Below are 16,513 nucleotides of genomic sequence, written 5' to 3' on the forward strand. Positions count from 1 at the left end.
AGAAATTTTAAATTCAGCATGCTATATTCACAAGAAAAATCTCACTGCAGTGAAAGATACCAGTAGAAGTTTGTTATGATGTTGTGTGATATCCTAAGATGTACAGCAAGTCCCTTAGATGGTATTTTTACTAATAATGAGAAAAGGAAGCTTACATGTTTTACTGTCGGCGCTGTGTTGGGCTCTGTTTCCAAGTGTATTTCTGACAATAATTTGCAGACTATTATTCCTATTTTATGGAGGAGGCTTGGAGAATGAGTGTATCCCTAGTAATCATGAAACTACAGAACCAGGGTTTAAATCCATGTCTACAGTTTATGAACTCTCCACATACACAATACTTTTGGTCAGTTTACATTGAAATACAGAATAAAAAAGTTTTTCTCAATTGAAATCAAGTAGCATTTATCTTTTCTTTTTTTCTTTATTCTTTCCACCTGAGGTATTTCAGTAATCTAAATCCTTCAACTAAAATCAAGTATTTATATATTATGAGAAAGTGGATGAAATCTATTTAATTCTTATTTCCTTATCCAGGTTCATGATGTTTTTTTGTCTTTATTCAGTAATAAATAAAGGAGAGTTTGAAGCTTCCACGTGTGTTGTCTCTAACTCCATCTACTAAGAATTTAGTTTTAAGCAGTTTATGCCTTTTAACTGGATTTCTCTTCTATAAAACAATTTGGAAGTCCCATGGAGTTCATTATACAAGAATTCTCTTTATTATCATCATAGAATAGAGAGTTTCATTTAGAATTTATTTTTCAAAAATTTGGAAAATTTCAAAAAAATCTTTTATTTCTGAGAATAGAAGGGAAACATAGAATCAGATATCACTTATCTAATTATTGCATCTGTGACCACAGAATAGGTCTACAGAAAAAAAGAAAATGAAAAAAAAGAGAAAAAATGCATCTGTATTTTCATGAAAAATGTGTTAAAAACTATTCTCATTTGAGACCTTCCTAAGGTAGAATTACCCTCTTCTATATTTTTTTATCTATCCATTATTGGTACTCACAGGTGATTGGAGAGGAAGGTAGGGAGGCAGAAAAGCTCAGGGATTTCCACGTCTGAAGAAATCTAAAAAATTTACCCTATCTAGTGCCTTCATTTATAAGATGCAAAAGCTGACAACTTTATATAAGTAGCAGAATTTGCTTACTGTCAACGTAACTGTAGTGGAATTGGAATGTATACTTGGGTTATCTGTATAAGTGAGAATTTAACTCCTATGGTTTAAAGACATCAGCAGACGTGTCTGTCTTGTTCTTGTGCATGTTCACACATGTTCCCTCATAAAGAAATCAGGTACACATGTACCTGGACATTCTGCCAGTGTTCAGTTATACGCCTCATGTCACAATATAATGTCTGTATGAAATTTCTTTACTTGGCTTGGCACCCATATCACAGTGGTTACAGTGCCAGCCACAGGCACTGAGCCTAGTGGGTTCGAGCCTGGCCAGGGCCAGTTAACCAACAATGACAACTCCAACAAAAAAATAGCCAGGTGTTGTGGTGGGCGCCTATAGTCCCAGCTACTCGGGAGGCTGAGGCAAGAGAATCGCTTAAGCCCAAGAGTTTGAGATTGCTGTGAAGGGCAACATAGACTCTATCTCCAAAAAAAACGAAAAGAAATTTCTTTACTTTTCTGTGGGTTATTTTATGATTACTTTCACTACATTTTACCTAAGAAAATATTTGTTTCTTTACTTTTTTCTTAACCTAAGGGTATATATATCAGAACTATAAGGTATTAACCTACAGATAATTCAACAGATGTTACACAGCCATGTATAATCTGTAATAGGTATATTTAATATTCTATTTCAAGAACTATAATGTTGGTAAAAACATTGTTTATAGCCCATTGAACCATTGAATGCTACCATTGGGTAGTATTCTACCCTACATGTTTTACTGTCAGCGCTGTGTTGGGCTCTGTCTCCAAGTGTATTTCTGACAATAATTTGCAGACTATTATTCCTATTTTATGGAGGAGGCTTGCATAAGCAAGCATAGATTGCTCTTTCAAATAACATAGAGTTTAGAATGAGAAGTAAAAATGAACATAAATAATAACCCAAGGTAGGATTCACATCAAGAGAAATGCAAATATTGTGTTAATGGATTTCAGAGCAGGGAGCAATCATGTCAGCTCAAGGAATAAGGCAAATCTTTCTGAAGGGGTAAGAAATTGAGTGTAGTTTTTAGTCTAGCATATTGTTTTACTATGGCTGTCATAACAGAGTACTGCTGTTTGGGCAGGTTAGACAATACAAATTTGTGGTCTCAGTTCTGGAAGCTGCAAGTCCAAAATCCAAGTGTTAGCAGGGTTGGGCCCTTCTGAAGGCTGTGAGGGAAAGATCTTTCCTAAGCCTGTTCCCTTAGCTTTTATATATATATATACACACACACACACACACTATACACAGGCATCTTTTCCCTCTCTGTTTACATCCTCTTTCGTCTATGCATGTATCTCTCTGTCTAAATTGCCAAATTCTTCCTTTCGATAAGGAAGCAAATTATATAGGATTAGGGTTCACTCCAACGACCTCATTCTAATTTGATTACCTCTGTAAAGACCCTACCTCCAAATAAGATCAGATTCTGAAGTGCTGGGAATCAGAACTTTAACATACAAATTTGGTGATGGTGGGGAATGCAATTCAGTCTTTAACAGATAATAATCATACTTTGTTTTAGACTGATAAAATCATCATAAATTTGTTTAACCATTATGGGATTATACATGAAAGCATATATGTGGACATTACTTAGCCACATTTGGCTTTGCTTTCTATTTTAATCAGAAAAAAACACATCATCTTTTATCATGGAAGTTTTATATTCCATTTTTGGCTTTCTCCTGAGTTCAGCAATTTTCTCATATTTGGGGGGGAAGTTCCCTTTTGGTACATTGATCTCTATCCATTATGTCTTTTGTGGTTTTTATTTATAAAACTTTAAAAATATTACTAATATCATTTTCATGAAGACTTCAGGAACAGAGTCAGAAGATCATTCTCAAAGGGAACAGGAACTTCAGAGGGAAAACTTGAAGTTATCAACTGAAATAATTGAACTGAAATTTCAACTTGAACAAGCAAATAAAGATTTGCCAAGATTAAAGGTAATTATTTATTATAGTTAGGAAATCTATTGCCTGTAACTTCAACCCCCTTAGATGTTATATTTACTTATATTACCTTAAGAAGAAAAGAAGTAAAAATACATATTCATAAAATACCACGTTGTTGTTAAACTTCATACATTTGCCCATTTTTTGTTTGTTGAGGGTCTAGTTTATATCAAATACTCTTCTAGTTCCTGAGAAGCAGCAGTCAAAAAAGATCCGTCCACTCACTGAATTTACATTCTAATGGAGAAGACTGCTAACAAACAAGTAACCAAGTCAGGTATATAGAATGTCGGTGGCTGATGTCAGTGATAAGGAAGAAATAAAGTGTGATGGAGGTGGAGGATGTGGGGGAGGAAAGGTATGATTTAAAATGGGGTAGTAAGGGAGGCTTCCTTAATAAGATACAGGAACAGAGAACTATGGGGAGGATCAGGAAGTAATCCACACAGATGTTAGGAAAAGAGTTACAGGCAAGAGAAATACCAAGTTAAAATGCCCCCAGGTCGGAGGATACTTGATGTATTTCAGTAACAATTATCACATTTTAAAACTATTGGGATAATTCTTTATGTTAGAAACTTTTTATTTATTCTGATATTACGTTTTTTATCTTTGGCTTCTGAAATCTTACTTATAGGAATCTTTTGTTCTCTTGGCAATTGTTTCAGCTTTATTTTATATTGTGGAATATTAGCAGCCTATTAACTCCACTGTCGTGATATAAGGTCCTGCTTCTCATTCTGATTTTTAATACTGATAGAGCCAGTGTTAACAGATACGTTGTCTTTTTTCCCTGTACAGCATGGATAAGGATCTATAGGCATAATTTATCAAACAGTGAAAATGAAAGATCTAAATTTACATGGTATACTAAGGCAATGATGTGGAAAGTATTTCTTGCATTTCATTTAGAAAATATTCTTATATCAATTTAATGTATGTCTTGTTCAAAATCTTTGTTGATGAAGAGTTACCTTGGCTGTACAATTGAAGAGAGTGATAGTTCAATGGATTGTCTGCCTTCCCTCTTCAGTGATTATAGCCTGTTAGACTGTTATCTTTGTCTTTATCTTTTAGAATCAAGTAAGCGATTTAAAGGAAATGTGTGAATTCCTTAAAAAAGAAAAAGCAGACGTTGAAAGGAGATTTGGCCGAGTTAGAGGGGTAAGTATGTGAAAAGATGCAATACCTTTGTTTAGGTTTCAGAAGCTGCAAGTCAGAAATGGAAAGTTCAGAGATAACATTAGTAAAATGCCCCCACTAGTTGCCACTTCTGTGCTGCTGCATCCGTCGTGTAAAACGTGACTAAGCTTTCTCTGTGTTAATAGACTTTCATACCTGACATGTGTGTTCTTTGACTTGGACTAGACAGCCTCTTTCTTTTCATTGCATATCCCTCCACACCTTGAAAACATTTAACTTCCAGGAATCCTGTTCATTGAGGTAATAGTTAACTATTCCATGGTCCACTTCTACCATTTTATAATTATTGTTTTAAGATACCCACAGCAACTTCTTGGTATGATGTTTTATGAATGCGTTGTCCATTTTCTTTTATATTCCTATATTTCTCTTCCTATGTTACTGTTTATTTCCTTTATATAATGAATAAATACTATTTCCAAGGCCAAGGCCAAAGATTTAAGCTCCTCTTATTTCATGTTGGTAGTGGCACAAATGGAAGCAATAATAATACACAAATTTATTCACGTCATAATGTTAAATATATGATAGGTTCAGTGAAAATATTACAAGTGTTACTAGGAATTTATTTAGAAAAAATATCTTGCTGATGGAAACATTTGTTTCATGAACAAAAGTATGTGTTAATCTGACACATATCTAATTATGAAAATAATATACTAAAGTGATGTAAAAGTTTATATATCAGAGTTTTTTATTGCACAGAATACTAAAATGCTAAAGAATTAAGCATACTATTTTACTTGTTAAAAACTTTTAAAGTAATAGTTAAACTTTTTAACTGCTGACCCATTTCTATTGATAATCTTTATGCAAGCTTTTTTATTCAGATGTCTCTCTTATTTATTTTATATGGAAACTGAATTTCTAAGCAATCGCTATTCTTAGAGAAAATCGCCTTTATTGTGCTACAATTAAAATTTTGTTACTCATTTGCTCCTTAAGGACACAATTTCTCTTTTGCAGTTTTATTTCATAAAAAGAAAATTCTGGTATACTGGAGGGAAGTCACTAAATATAGTATTTAGTTTTATTTTATTTATTTTTATCAGACATCATGGCCAGACTATTTAAGCTATTATTCTTAGCTCCATGGTTTTAGAAATATCACATTCTATAAGTCTTGGTTTTCTTGTATATAAAGTCAGTTATAATTCTTATGTCATGAGGGTTCTTTTAAGGATGTAATGAACTAACACACCTTTGATATCAAATACTGGGACTTAATGAGTATAACAATGAGCTTGTCTTATTAGTACTTTATATTATACTCTCTAAAATATTTGATCGAATTAAAACATTAACATGTTTTTTTTTGTAGTCTGGTAGAAGTGGAAAGACAATCCCAGAACTAGAGAAAACCATTGGCTTAATGAAAAAAGTAGTTGAAAAAGTCCAAAGAGAAAATGAACAGTTGAAAAAAGCATCAGGAATACTGACCAGTGAAAAAATGGCTAATATTGAGATGGAAAATGAAAAGTTGAAGGTAATTTTTTAATGTGATCATTCACATTATGGAAATATTTTAGTTTTAATTTTTACAAAAATTTTAAATATATTCAGTACAGGAAAGGGCTTTAATAGATGCAATATGTGTTTTAAACATGTAGAAAAAGCTTATAATAGACAAAGCTAAGGCTTCACAGTGTAGCTCCATTTGATCTTTATTATTTTAAGACCAGTGGTTCTCACTGGTATCCTAGATTAATTACCTGTGTCTATTTTTAAAAATACTTGTATCTAAGACCTCATTATTTCTGAGTGATTCCTAATATGGGTGGTCTTTTGAGGTTTTGGGTTTTTTCTTAAGTCATCAAGTCATTCTGATGTGTATTAAGGTTGGGAATTTTCTGTTCTGGATGATCCATGTTCAAGGGAAGATTTTTATTTTAATTAATCAAATATGGTCTCTAAAACTACTTTGAATTAAGTGTTAGGGGCTGAGAAGATCCTATTTTGTTTTATTTCTGTTTTGATAATGTGTCGTTTTTTAATTACTAGACTGAATTAGAAAAACTTAAAGCTCACCTTGGACGCCAGCTGAGCATGCACTATGAGTCTAAGGCCAAAGGCACAGAAAAGATTGTTGCTGAAAATGAAAGGCTTCGTAAGGAACTCAAAAAAGTACGACTTTCATGACTGACATTATCATTTCTTTTAATTCATATCTGTTGGAAAAACTGCAAGTAGTTCCTATATATGTGTGTCTATTTAAAGTCAACATTAAGAGATTTAAGATTTGTATCTTTATACCTGCCCATTATCACATTCTTTCACCATGAGGGGCACTGATAGTAAAAAATTAATATAGTTAGAGGCAGCAGAATGTAGAAGCTACTCAGCCTGGTTCAGTTTCTAGCTTTATTATTTATTAGCCATGGGAACTTAGGGATACAACCTCTCTTTATTCCTTAATTTCTTCTTCTGTAAAACTGGAAATAATAAGTATGCCTATGTCACAGAACTGCTGTGGGGTTTGAGTTAATGTTTGTGCACATGACTTAGAACAATGCCTGATCTATAGTGAGGAGATATATATACTTTTTTATATTTAATGGCAAAAAATATTCCTTGCTACAAATGAGTATTGTTATTTATATGAATGATCCTGTGAATAAATTGAAATTAGTATTTTTAAACTAACTGGAATAGTATCTGAGTGTATCCTGAGAGTGATACTGTGCTTTGAATGTAGATGTTTAATAGTGGAAATAATATGTTATTTACACATGGTGTAAGCTTATAGCTAAGTCTGGTAAGTCAGGAGAGGTCTTGGGAAGTCAAACCAAAGCATCTGTTAAAGTATAAAGACACAGTTTATCCTGTTATTGTAAAATTATTGTAAAGGAACAAAATGACAAATTTTAAGTAACCACTAGAGTAAACGACTTGTAAATATATTTCTCTGACTTCATTTAATGTTGTTCTAATTTCTGTTACTGAATTTTGATTAGCATTTAGAGCACCACATTATTTTTTGTTTTCCAATTTGTCTTGATCATTTTGAATACATTGCATCTGTGAGAACAATATTGTTTTGCCATAATACTAACTAGTTTTTAATGATAGGAAATTGAAGCTGCAGAGAAATTACGGATAGCCAAGAATAATTTAGAGATACTGAATGAGAAGATGACGGTTCAGCTCGAAGAGACTGGCAAGAGGTTACAGTTTGCAGAAAGTAGAGGTCCACAGCTGGAAGGTGCTGACAGCAAAAGCTGGAAATCAATCGTCGTCACAAGGTAGGAAGAGACGGTTTAAAACTTGTACAAAGTTGAACAGTTCTAATTCTGGCATAACTGTTGTAAAAGATGACACTACTCTGAATAACCTAGTTTTTTCCTCATGAACAGTTTCGTTATTTGTTTTAGTATAACACTCACCTTTATTCTGTTGCAGCATTGTGAGAGCCGTTTTCTTCCTTAAAATGTTTCTGTTTGGGTGGCAGCGCATGGGATAGGGCAGAACTGGGCCTGGGCTAAGGCACTGGAGCTGTGTGTGCAGCACAGGACTGCCTTGAGCTATGAGCCTAAACTGATGCTGCCCAGCTGCTCCTGGGTGCTGCTTTTCTCCAAATGGGACCTCAGCTTCTTAATTATATTAATTTTCTACCTCAAGTAGGGGGCAGGAATAATTGAACTGTCTTGTCACAAACTGTGGCAAACTAGATCCAGGCTGTACTGCCGCGCTTTAGGAATTGTTTCCTGGGCACCTTTCTTTTCAGATACCCCCAATAGATGATTCAGCAATGCTTTAGGGTGTTACTGGCCTCTGCCTTCTGGTACTTGATTTCCTCCCACCCATGAACCTGTTCTATAAGTATGTGGGGTTTCTGCCAGTGAGTCTTTGCAGCTATGAAAGAGGTGGTAGGATGAATGTGGAAACATTCATGTGTCCTTTGCCACAGTCACCACAGGCAGTTCATCACCAGTCAGTAAAGCTCTGGTGTCATTCTCATCCCTGCTGTTCAGTAGGTACTTCAAGGAATCTGGAAGCCAGTGGTCAGTGGGGTCTTGCCTGTATCTTTTCCCATTAAAACCATCCTGGTTGAAGTTGTGTTATTTACTTTCAAAAGACAAACTCATCTTTATCTGACCACTGACATAGAGTTCCTTATATCCATGTGTTGCCCACTTGCCCTTTGATGTCTTTGAGGACTTCCTTTGACCTATCTACTATCTGGAATTGCCTATATGGGAGGTGAAATAGCAACCCCCAACACTCCTCCAGCTAGGATGGGAGTCTTAGCATTGTGAGGTTACAGCAGGTGGGCCTGCTATAATGCACTTGGTTCCAGTCAGCCAAATCTAAGGAGAAAAAAGGAAAGGTTAAACAGGCACACTGGAGGGCAGCCCACAAGGCGTGTACTCTTAGAAAGGGGTCCTTAGTTCCTGTCCTAATACCGTATAGTCAGAATCCACTCTTCTCCTCTCTAGCTCTCCCTTTTTCCCTCTACAAACTGGGAGCAATTGTTCTATCAGAAGGACAGCATCAGGCTTAAATAACAATGTGACAGTACAGTGGAGGGAGTGTCTCTTCTTTGTCTTCTTGGACTCATCCAGCAAATAGAGTAGTTGATTTCTGGGCCATTTTTTATTTCCTTCTGCAATGAAATATGGGCTCAGAAAGAATTTTGAGTTATTGTGAAATCTGTGTATTCAGCAGGTATTTCCTTAGAACATGCTACTGCCAGACTCTCTGCTTCATGTTGGATGTTATTTGTAAAAGGCCCAGTTGGCCTATGTTCCTTCAGAGAATCAAGTAGCTTCCATGGTTTAGAAAGACATAATTTTTACTGTGACCTTAAGTAAATTATATCCCTTCTGTGGGCTCAAGTTTTGTTTTTATTTTTAATCTGTAGAAATTAAAAAATGTCCCTGACCTTTCTAAAAGGGCTCTGTGAGGCTGCAAAAGAGATTGTTAGTTTTAAAAGGGTTTATAAGGTTTATAAATGGTTGGCAGGCATGATGAAAATATTTATCCGTAACTGAAGATGACTTTGCATTTCAGATCATTTATGTGTTTTTAGTTTGAGAACTGTATGAGTAACAGCATAGAGCAGGCCTTTAGTAAACCATTTTGAAGACGTAAGTCTAAGTAAAACCTCTTGAAAAGGAGAAGGCTCATTCTAATCCTTACCTCCAGATTTCCTAAATCCACCCAGAAAGAAAAATTACTAAATTCTAAAGCTGGGATTACATACTTGGTTCAGTAAAGCAGTTTAGAAATCTCTCTCTCCAGACCCACAACACAGGTCTCGCTCATGCTCAAATCCGTATAGTGTCTGTTATTTACTCAGCAGACTTACTTAATAGATCTTCTGTGTTGGTCTGAAGCTGACTGCTGGGACAAGCCAGGGGCTGTGTTAGGTAGGGCATTCAGAGAGGGCCTCTCTGCTTGGGTGGCTTTTGAACACAGAATTAAATGAAGTGAATAAACAAATTTCTGGTACTTCAACTTTTTTTTTTTTTTTTTCAGTTTTTGGCCGGGGCTGGGTTTGAACCCGCCACCTCGGCATATGGGGCTGGCACCCTACTCCTTTGAGCCACAGGCACCACCCAACAACATTAACTTCTGGTAGACAGTCATGGGCAGGTTAATAACATTTCCTTGTAATCTGAGTTTCTAAGATCTACAAAAAGATGACTGAATGTACTTAGGGGATAATATTCCTTCCAGATACTGTTGCCAAAGCAATACTAGCCTTTTTAACTTAGCTAGAAGGTGTTCCTTCTGTTTCTTTCTCTGGAAAAGTTTGAATATTATGGCCATTATTTTTCTTTAGGTATGATACCTCTATAAAACTGGCTCAAATTTTTTAAAAAAGGTTTTAGAATCTGGATTTTTTAAATCACTGATCATTTCTTTAATGGTCACAAGTCTGTTTAGATTTTTAAAAGGTTCATCCTTGGCTCGGCGCCCCTAGCTCAGTGGTTAGGGCGCCAGCCACATACACCGGGGGGCTGGTGGGTTTGAACCCGGCCAGGGCCCGCGAAACAACGACAACTACAACAAAAAAAAAAGCCAGGTGTTGTAGTGGGCGCCTGTAGTCCCAGCTACTTGGGAGACTGAGGCACAAGAATCGCTGAAGCCCAAGAGTTTGAGGTTGCTGTGAGCTGTGATGCCCTGGCATTCTATGGAGAGTGACATAAAACTCGGTCTAAAAAAAAAAAAAGTTCATCCTTCCCCAGTCATGCACAGTTTCTCCCATCCATGCTTTTGCACAATTTCCTCCCTCCGTCTCTCTCTCTTTAAATGACAAGGTCTTGCTATGTTGTCATCTCCTGGGAGCAAATGATCCTTCTGCTCAGCATCCTGAATAGCTGCGACTCTAGTAGCTGCCGCCATGCACAGCTTCTTACCATCCCTTTTTAATACTAAGTATGTAGCTAAAACTGTGATTAGAAGAAACGTTAAAATATTTCTAGAAGAAACAGTAAAATAAGGTATTTTTAGTACAATAATTTGAATTGACTTTTAAATCAATCAGAGAAATCATTTGTTATGTCTGTACTATTTTTTTCTTTATACTTTCAGAATGTATGAAACCAAGTTGAAAGAATTAGAAGCTGACATTGCCAAAAAGAATCAAAGCATTACTGACCTTAAACAACTTGTGAGAGAAGCAACAGAGAGAGAACAAAAAGTCAAGAAACACACTGAAGACCTTGAACAACAGGCATGTAATTTTCCTTTAAGTCATAAAATACTGCATTATGTCTCAGGATGCTCCTTGCAGTGTCTTGTGTAGATGAAAATAGACTTTTAACCAATTCCTTTCCTGAAAGCCCCTCCAGTTTCACCTATTTTAGTCAAAAACTTTGGATCATCATTGACTTGACTCTTTTTCTCCTTCGCCACATCTTTTTCGTCATTACTTCATGTCAGCTGTATTTTCACCCTACACCCTAAATCTGAGCACTTCTCAGTATCTCCGTCACTATTAATCTTATCCAACCTATTCTCTGTTCCCCAAATGACTGTAGCAATCATTACTGCTAATTTGTCTCTCAGCTTCCACTCTTGCATTATTTCTCTTTATCATTGATCTGTCTCCGCACCACTGCCAAATAATCCTTTAAAGCATAATCATAGCAGTCCCATCCTCAGAATTTTCCAGTAGTCCTCTTATCACCCTAAAATAAAAAATTTTCACAGCCTGTAAGGCTATGCATGCATGGTTTGGCACCTAGTTTTTCAGTCCTTTGAACAAACCAAACTCATTAAACTTTTGAGTCCTTGCACTTTTCCCCTTTATTCAGAATACTCTTCATGCAAATATTCTCATAGCTTACTCCCACATGTCTTGTCTCTGATTATTTGGAGGCTCTTCTGAGATCTTTCCTAACCCTACACCACTTCCCATCATTCTGTGTCTTACCTTGGGTTATTTGTCTTGATAGCCCATCCTGCCATTGGTACTTTTATATCACATCACATCATATCACATAGTAGACAAAGTATAAGAACCATGACAGTGGGACTTGGCCTGTTTTGTCCAGTGCTGTATCCTCTGTGCTTGGGACAATGCCTGGCATTTAATAGTTACTTAATTGTTGAATGAATGGTGAATAAAACATAGAAATATACTTATGTGTACTTTTGAAAACCCAACTTTTAATATTATGCTTCCTCAAAAAGTGTATAAAATGTTGTATTTCCATGTCAAACTTTATCTTCTCATTTTTCATTATACCCAAAGATTGAGATTCTCAAACACATTCCTGAAGGTGCTGAGACAGATCAAGGCCTTAAACGGGAGCTTCAAGTTCTGAGGTACATCACAGATTCATGTGATTATTTTGTTGCTTTTTTTAAAAAAAATGATTATTTGTTTATATAACCAGGTTTGCTGGAGGATTTTCTAACCTTGCTGCCTAGGTCCTTATTTCATCTAGCTTATGCTAATCACTTTAACTTTTACATATCACATAGTAGAAAAGTAAACCAAGTCTAATCTAGGTTTCATGTTTGTAATTTAAACTTTTCTAACAGCACAGGATGAACTAAACCTTAGTTTCCCAGTGGCAAATACTACAGAAAGAACAAGTAATTTTTTACTTCCAGGGGTCTCTGTAATGTATTTCCATTAGGCTCCTCTTAATAACAAAACTGTTCTTGAAAATGACAGGTCAGATATTAGGAACATGGAGACTTGGATGCCATGCTTTCTCTTTGAGAATGGTGGCATTGCAGCATTGAGAGTCAATGTTTATTTTGTTATGTTCTGATTAAAGTACATCACTAGTTCATAAGAAATGCCCACATATTTTGTAGAACATTGTCTGTTGGCTTGTGATATTTTTCTTAACACATTATCGTTTGATTTAGGTTAGCTAATAGTCAGCTGGATAAAGAAAAAGCAGAGTTAATCCATCAGATAGAAGCTTACAAGGACCAAAGTGGACCTGAAAGCATCAAAGCTGGTAATGTAGATCATAAAATGTGTTAGCTACTTCACATTTTTGAACTCAGGATTGCTTTTTCTTGGTTAAGATTTCTCATCATTATCTCTCCACAAAATTAAATCCTTGATATGAAACTTTAGAGCTGTTGTCTTATCCATGTTACAAAGATAGTCCCATTTATCTTTTGAGATGTCTCTATTATAGTAGCAAGCACCTAAGTGTTTTTCTCGAGTGTTCCGTCTTGGTTTTATATATTTAATCACAGTATGGTGCTCTGCAGTGAACACTATGTCTGTTGATTTCAGTTTCTAAGTGTAGGCCAGTCTTATATGTTCCTCTGCACACATTCTTCTAAATGTTATTGTTTTATTATTTAAAACCTATAAAGAGATAAACTCTGCCTATTTTCTTTATTCCTTTTACAAAGTAAAAAGAATGTCTCTCTACCCCTTCCATTCAAGAGAAGTATCATCTGCCTGTTCCTGTGTGCACACACACACGTTGTATACATACAGTCATATATATGTACGTATATACAGTGTACTTTTCATCTTCATTAAGGATTCTTTACTTGTGGATGTGCCTACTCACTAGAACATATTTTTTAACCCCCCTAATCAACACTCATGGCAGTTTTGTGGACATTGGCAGAGCAGAATAATCCAGTGGACGTGTTCTCAGCAGAGGTCTCACAAGGCAAAGCTCAGCATTCTTGTTTTCATACAGAGGTGACTGGAAGATGGGGACAGTAGAGGGCAGACACATAGTTCAAGAAGCTTATTTCTAGGACACTTTTGAGAGAATAAACACTTCTGGATTTTGTTTTCCCTTTTCTTAAAAGAAAATACAATCTACCAGGACGAGTAATTTCTAGGGTTTAAGGTAATCTATGCGAGATGTGTATGTCTGTGTGTGTACATAGTTCCCCTAGGAACAATGGTTTATATCCACTAACTAAAAAGTATTTGTGCTGACTGTATAGAACAAACTGTGAATACAGAATAGACTTTACAGTGTTGGAATATGTGTATACAAGAGTGATATAAAATTGGTTTCATACTATGTATATTTCTAGCTTATTTAACAGTGTATCCTGGACATCTTTTGAGGTCTGTCAATCTGTCCCATTCTTAATGATTCTGTGGTGTATTACTGCCTAGATAGTGCACTGAACCATTTATCTTTTGATGGACATTTCCTTTAAAGTCCTTGCTTTTACAGAATACTATGATGACTCCTAACCTAGTCATAAAATTGTTTGCTGAAAACACCAAATTCTGCTCCCAGGGGTTGTATCAATTTATAATGTATCTGAACAATCCGAGTGTTTCATACAGCTTTTACAATATCCTACTATATAGTCCTGTTGCTAGTTTGTATTAAAGTCATCGCATGTGAGTAGTCCTGGATACTATGCTAGTACATAGAGAACATAGAGAACTATCTTTGTAACATGGATAGACAACAGAACATGTAGGTTGGATTATGAGCAGTCTGTTTTATTCATACAAGGCTACAGATGGGTACTGGTGTCTCCATTTTACATGTGATAAACAGAGTCAAGAGGTTAAGTAACCTGTCCCCAGGGTCACAACAGCTAAGATGTAGCAGCTATAAGATGTAAAACCTAAATCTATGAAATTCCAAAGCTCCTTACCATTATCAGCCTTTAGCCTGTGTTGCCTTTTGATAACTACAAATACATACATAAATCTCTCTCAACATGTCTTACAGCAGCCAGCTTGGTGTACAGTAGACTAGACAGAGTACCAAAGGCCTGTTAATGCTGTTAACATTAGGCAAGTTCTCTAATCTTTCTAAAACCTCAGTTTCTTCCGGTAGTTTCTACGCTCCCATATTCCTTATTTCCCATGTGAAGGCAATCAAGGTACCTGTCATAAATATTTCAAAGACTGTTGGCTTAAAATGAAACCAGAACGGTTCTGCAGATTCTAAATCATTACTTAAATTTAAGTGGCCATTAAAGTATCTTTTGGAAAATGCTATACATAATATGTGTGTAAAAGTTTTTCCATATAAAAAAATAACCTGAGTCTACACTTCTAATGCTTGTCACATCTCTTCTCTTTTTGCTTGCCATGGAATTATAATATTTGGTGGAGGTAGCATACAGTATTCACATTTTGGAAAGAGTTTTAGCCATAAAATGCCGTACTTCCCAGGCTCTAAGTTTTGTTAAGTTTTCAGCTTATTCTCCACAACAAATCCTTTACCTTAAACTTACTCCAAGTGGGAAAAAACTGAGTAATTTTCATAACCTTTTGGCAGATGCTCATCAACTAAAGGAAAAAGTAAAAGATCTAGAGACACAGCTCAAAGTGTCAGAAGTAGAAAAGCAACATTTGAAGGTAATTATTTAATTCTATCTAATTTTAGCACTAATTGTGAAAACAGATATTGCAAACAATTTCTAGGATCACTGTCTTTAAATATGTATCCTTAAAACTCCTATAATTACTTATACCATTTGCCCTGGTATTGCAATCAGTATTAAGAGCTAACAAAAAATTCAGACGAAATAAACAGAAAGGATTAAACAGTAAATTTATTTTTTAAACTGTAACAAATATAGCCCATTATTTTAATCTTTTCTTAATTTTTTTTGGTCCCATTGGGAACAGTGTCCTTTACTTCTTTTTGAAATTCTTTTTAGGAATTTTCTTTTAAGGTTATAATTCTCTTAAAAAAAGTATCTTCTGTGCTTTACCTCCTAATAGAACAAAAGGACATGGATAAGAGAATTAGCTAGTGATTAACGGCTATTCTAAATAGTCCCTAGAGCTTAAATTCTCTCTGTTTATCAGATGCCTAACTTTTCCAGGAAGAAGTCCCAAGGTTTCCCTGATCATAAATAGATTTATAAAACTTTATCATTATTCATTAAAAAGTAGATATTTATAAATAAAAATAAGTGAAATATAAACCAAAAAATCTAAACCAGGATAACTTCAATGGGATGAATAGCAAAGTCATTTTGATTGCCTTACTGAGAATATCCTACCATAATGTAAGAGTTGATTAATTTTAGTCAAAGAGTAGATAATTTGACAGTTAACAACCTAGTTATTTATGCTTGTACAATGAAACTTCATTAACAAAATCTTAAGAAAATACTTTTGTCTTTATAGCTGTATTTGACTATCGGGGATACTTTGGCTTTCATGTTTGTAATTAAATCTCTTTACTTCAAACATGTATTATAACCTAAAACATGTATTGTATTTCCTATATGCAACTTTTATGGATAATGTTGTTTCTATTAGGAGGAAACAAAAAAGCTGAAAAAAGAACTGGAAAATTTTGATCCTTCATTTTTTGAAGAAATCGAAGATTTGAAGTATAATTACAAAGAAGAAGTGAAAAAAAATATTCTGTTAGAAGAGAAGTTAAAAAAACTTTCAGAACAACTGGGACTTGAATTACCTAGCCCTATTGCTACTTCTGAACAGTTTGAAGATGAAGAAGAAAGTCCTGTTAATTTTCCCATTTATTAAGGGCCACCTACAACTGTAGTTTTATTAAGCTATTTATTAACTTTATAAGTTAAAATTCTATCTGGAAATAAGCAGGTCTCTTAACTGTACAATTTCCTTTCACTACCATGTACCTTTCCTAAGACTGGAATTTTTAGTACATAAAATATGAAATTAACCTATTAGACAGTATTATTTTTGAAGACTTTAGCATGTAAGTTATGATTATCAAATAGGCCTGAGCTGTAAAGAGCATGAGG

At 35.1% G+C, this 16,513-nt stretch overlaps 1 protein-coding gene across 5 annotated transcripts in view; it reads left to right on the top strand.

The window, feature by feature from the left end:
- CEP290 (centrosomal protein 290) overlaps positions 1-16,438 on the top strand; it is a 91,231-nt gene extending 74,793 nt beyond the window's left edge. For all 5 annotated transcript variants that reach the window (XM_023509307.1, XM_023509310.1, XM_023509311.1 and 2 more), the window contains 10 exons: positions 3,005-3,139; positions 4,226-4,312; positions 5,673-5,837; positions 6,353-6,475; positions 7,421-7,593; positions 10,889-11,030; positions 12,054-12,127; positions 12,683-12,777; positions 15,049-15,128; positions 16,044-16,438. In XM_023509307.1, coding sequence (XP_023365075.1) covers positions 3,005-3,139; positions 4,226-4,312; positions 5,673-5,837; positions 6,353-6,475; positions 7,421-7,593; positions 10,889-11,030; positions 12,054-12,127; positions 12,683-12,777; positions 15,049-15,128; positions 16,044-16,274 — 1,305 coding nt within the window. In that variant the 3' untranslated portion in view covers positions 16,275-16,438. The remainder of the gene's footprint in view (positions 1-3,004; positions 3,140-4,225; positions 4,313-5,672; positions 5,838-6,352; positions 6,476-7,420; positions 7,594-10,888; positions 11,031-12,053; positions 12,128-12,682; positions 12,778-15,048; positions 15,129-16,043) is intronic.
- Positions 16,439-16,513: the final 75 nt, after the last annotated feature.

Source organism: Otolemur garnettii, unplaced genomic scaffold, assembly GCF_000181295.1.
Source record: "Otolemur garnettii isolate 467f Iridium unplaced genomic scaffold, OtoGar3 scaffold00007, whole genome shotgun sequence".
Taxonomy (NCBI): Eukaryota; Metazoa; Chordata; class Mammalia; order Primates; family Galagidae; genus Otolemur; species Otolemur garnettii.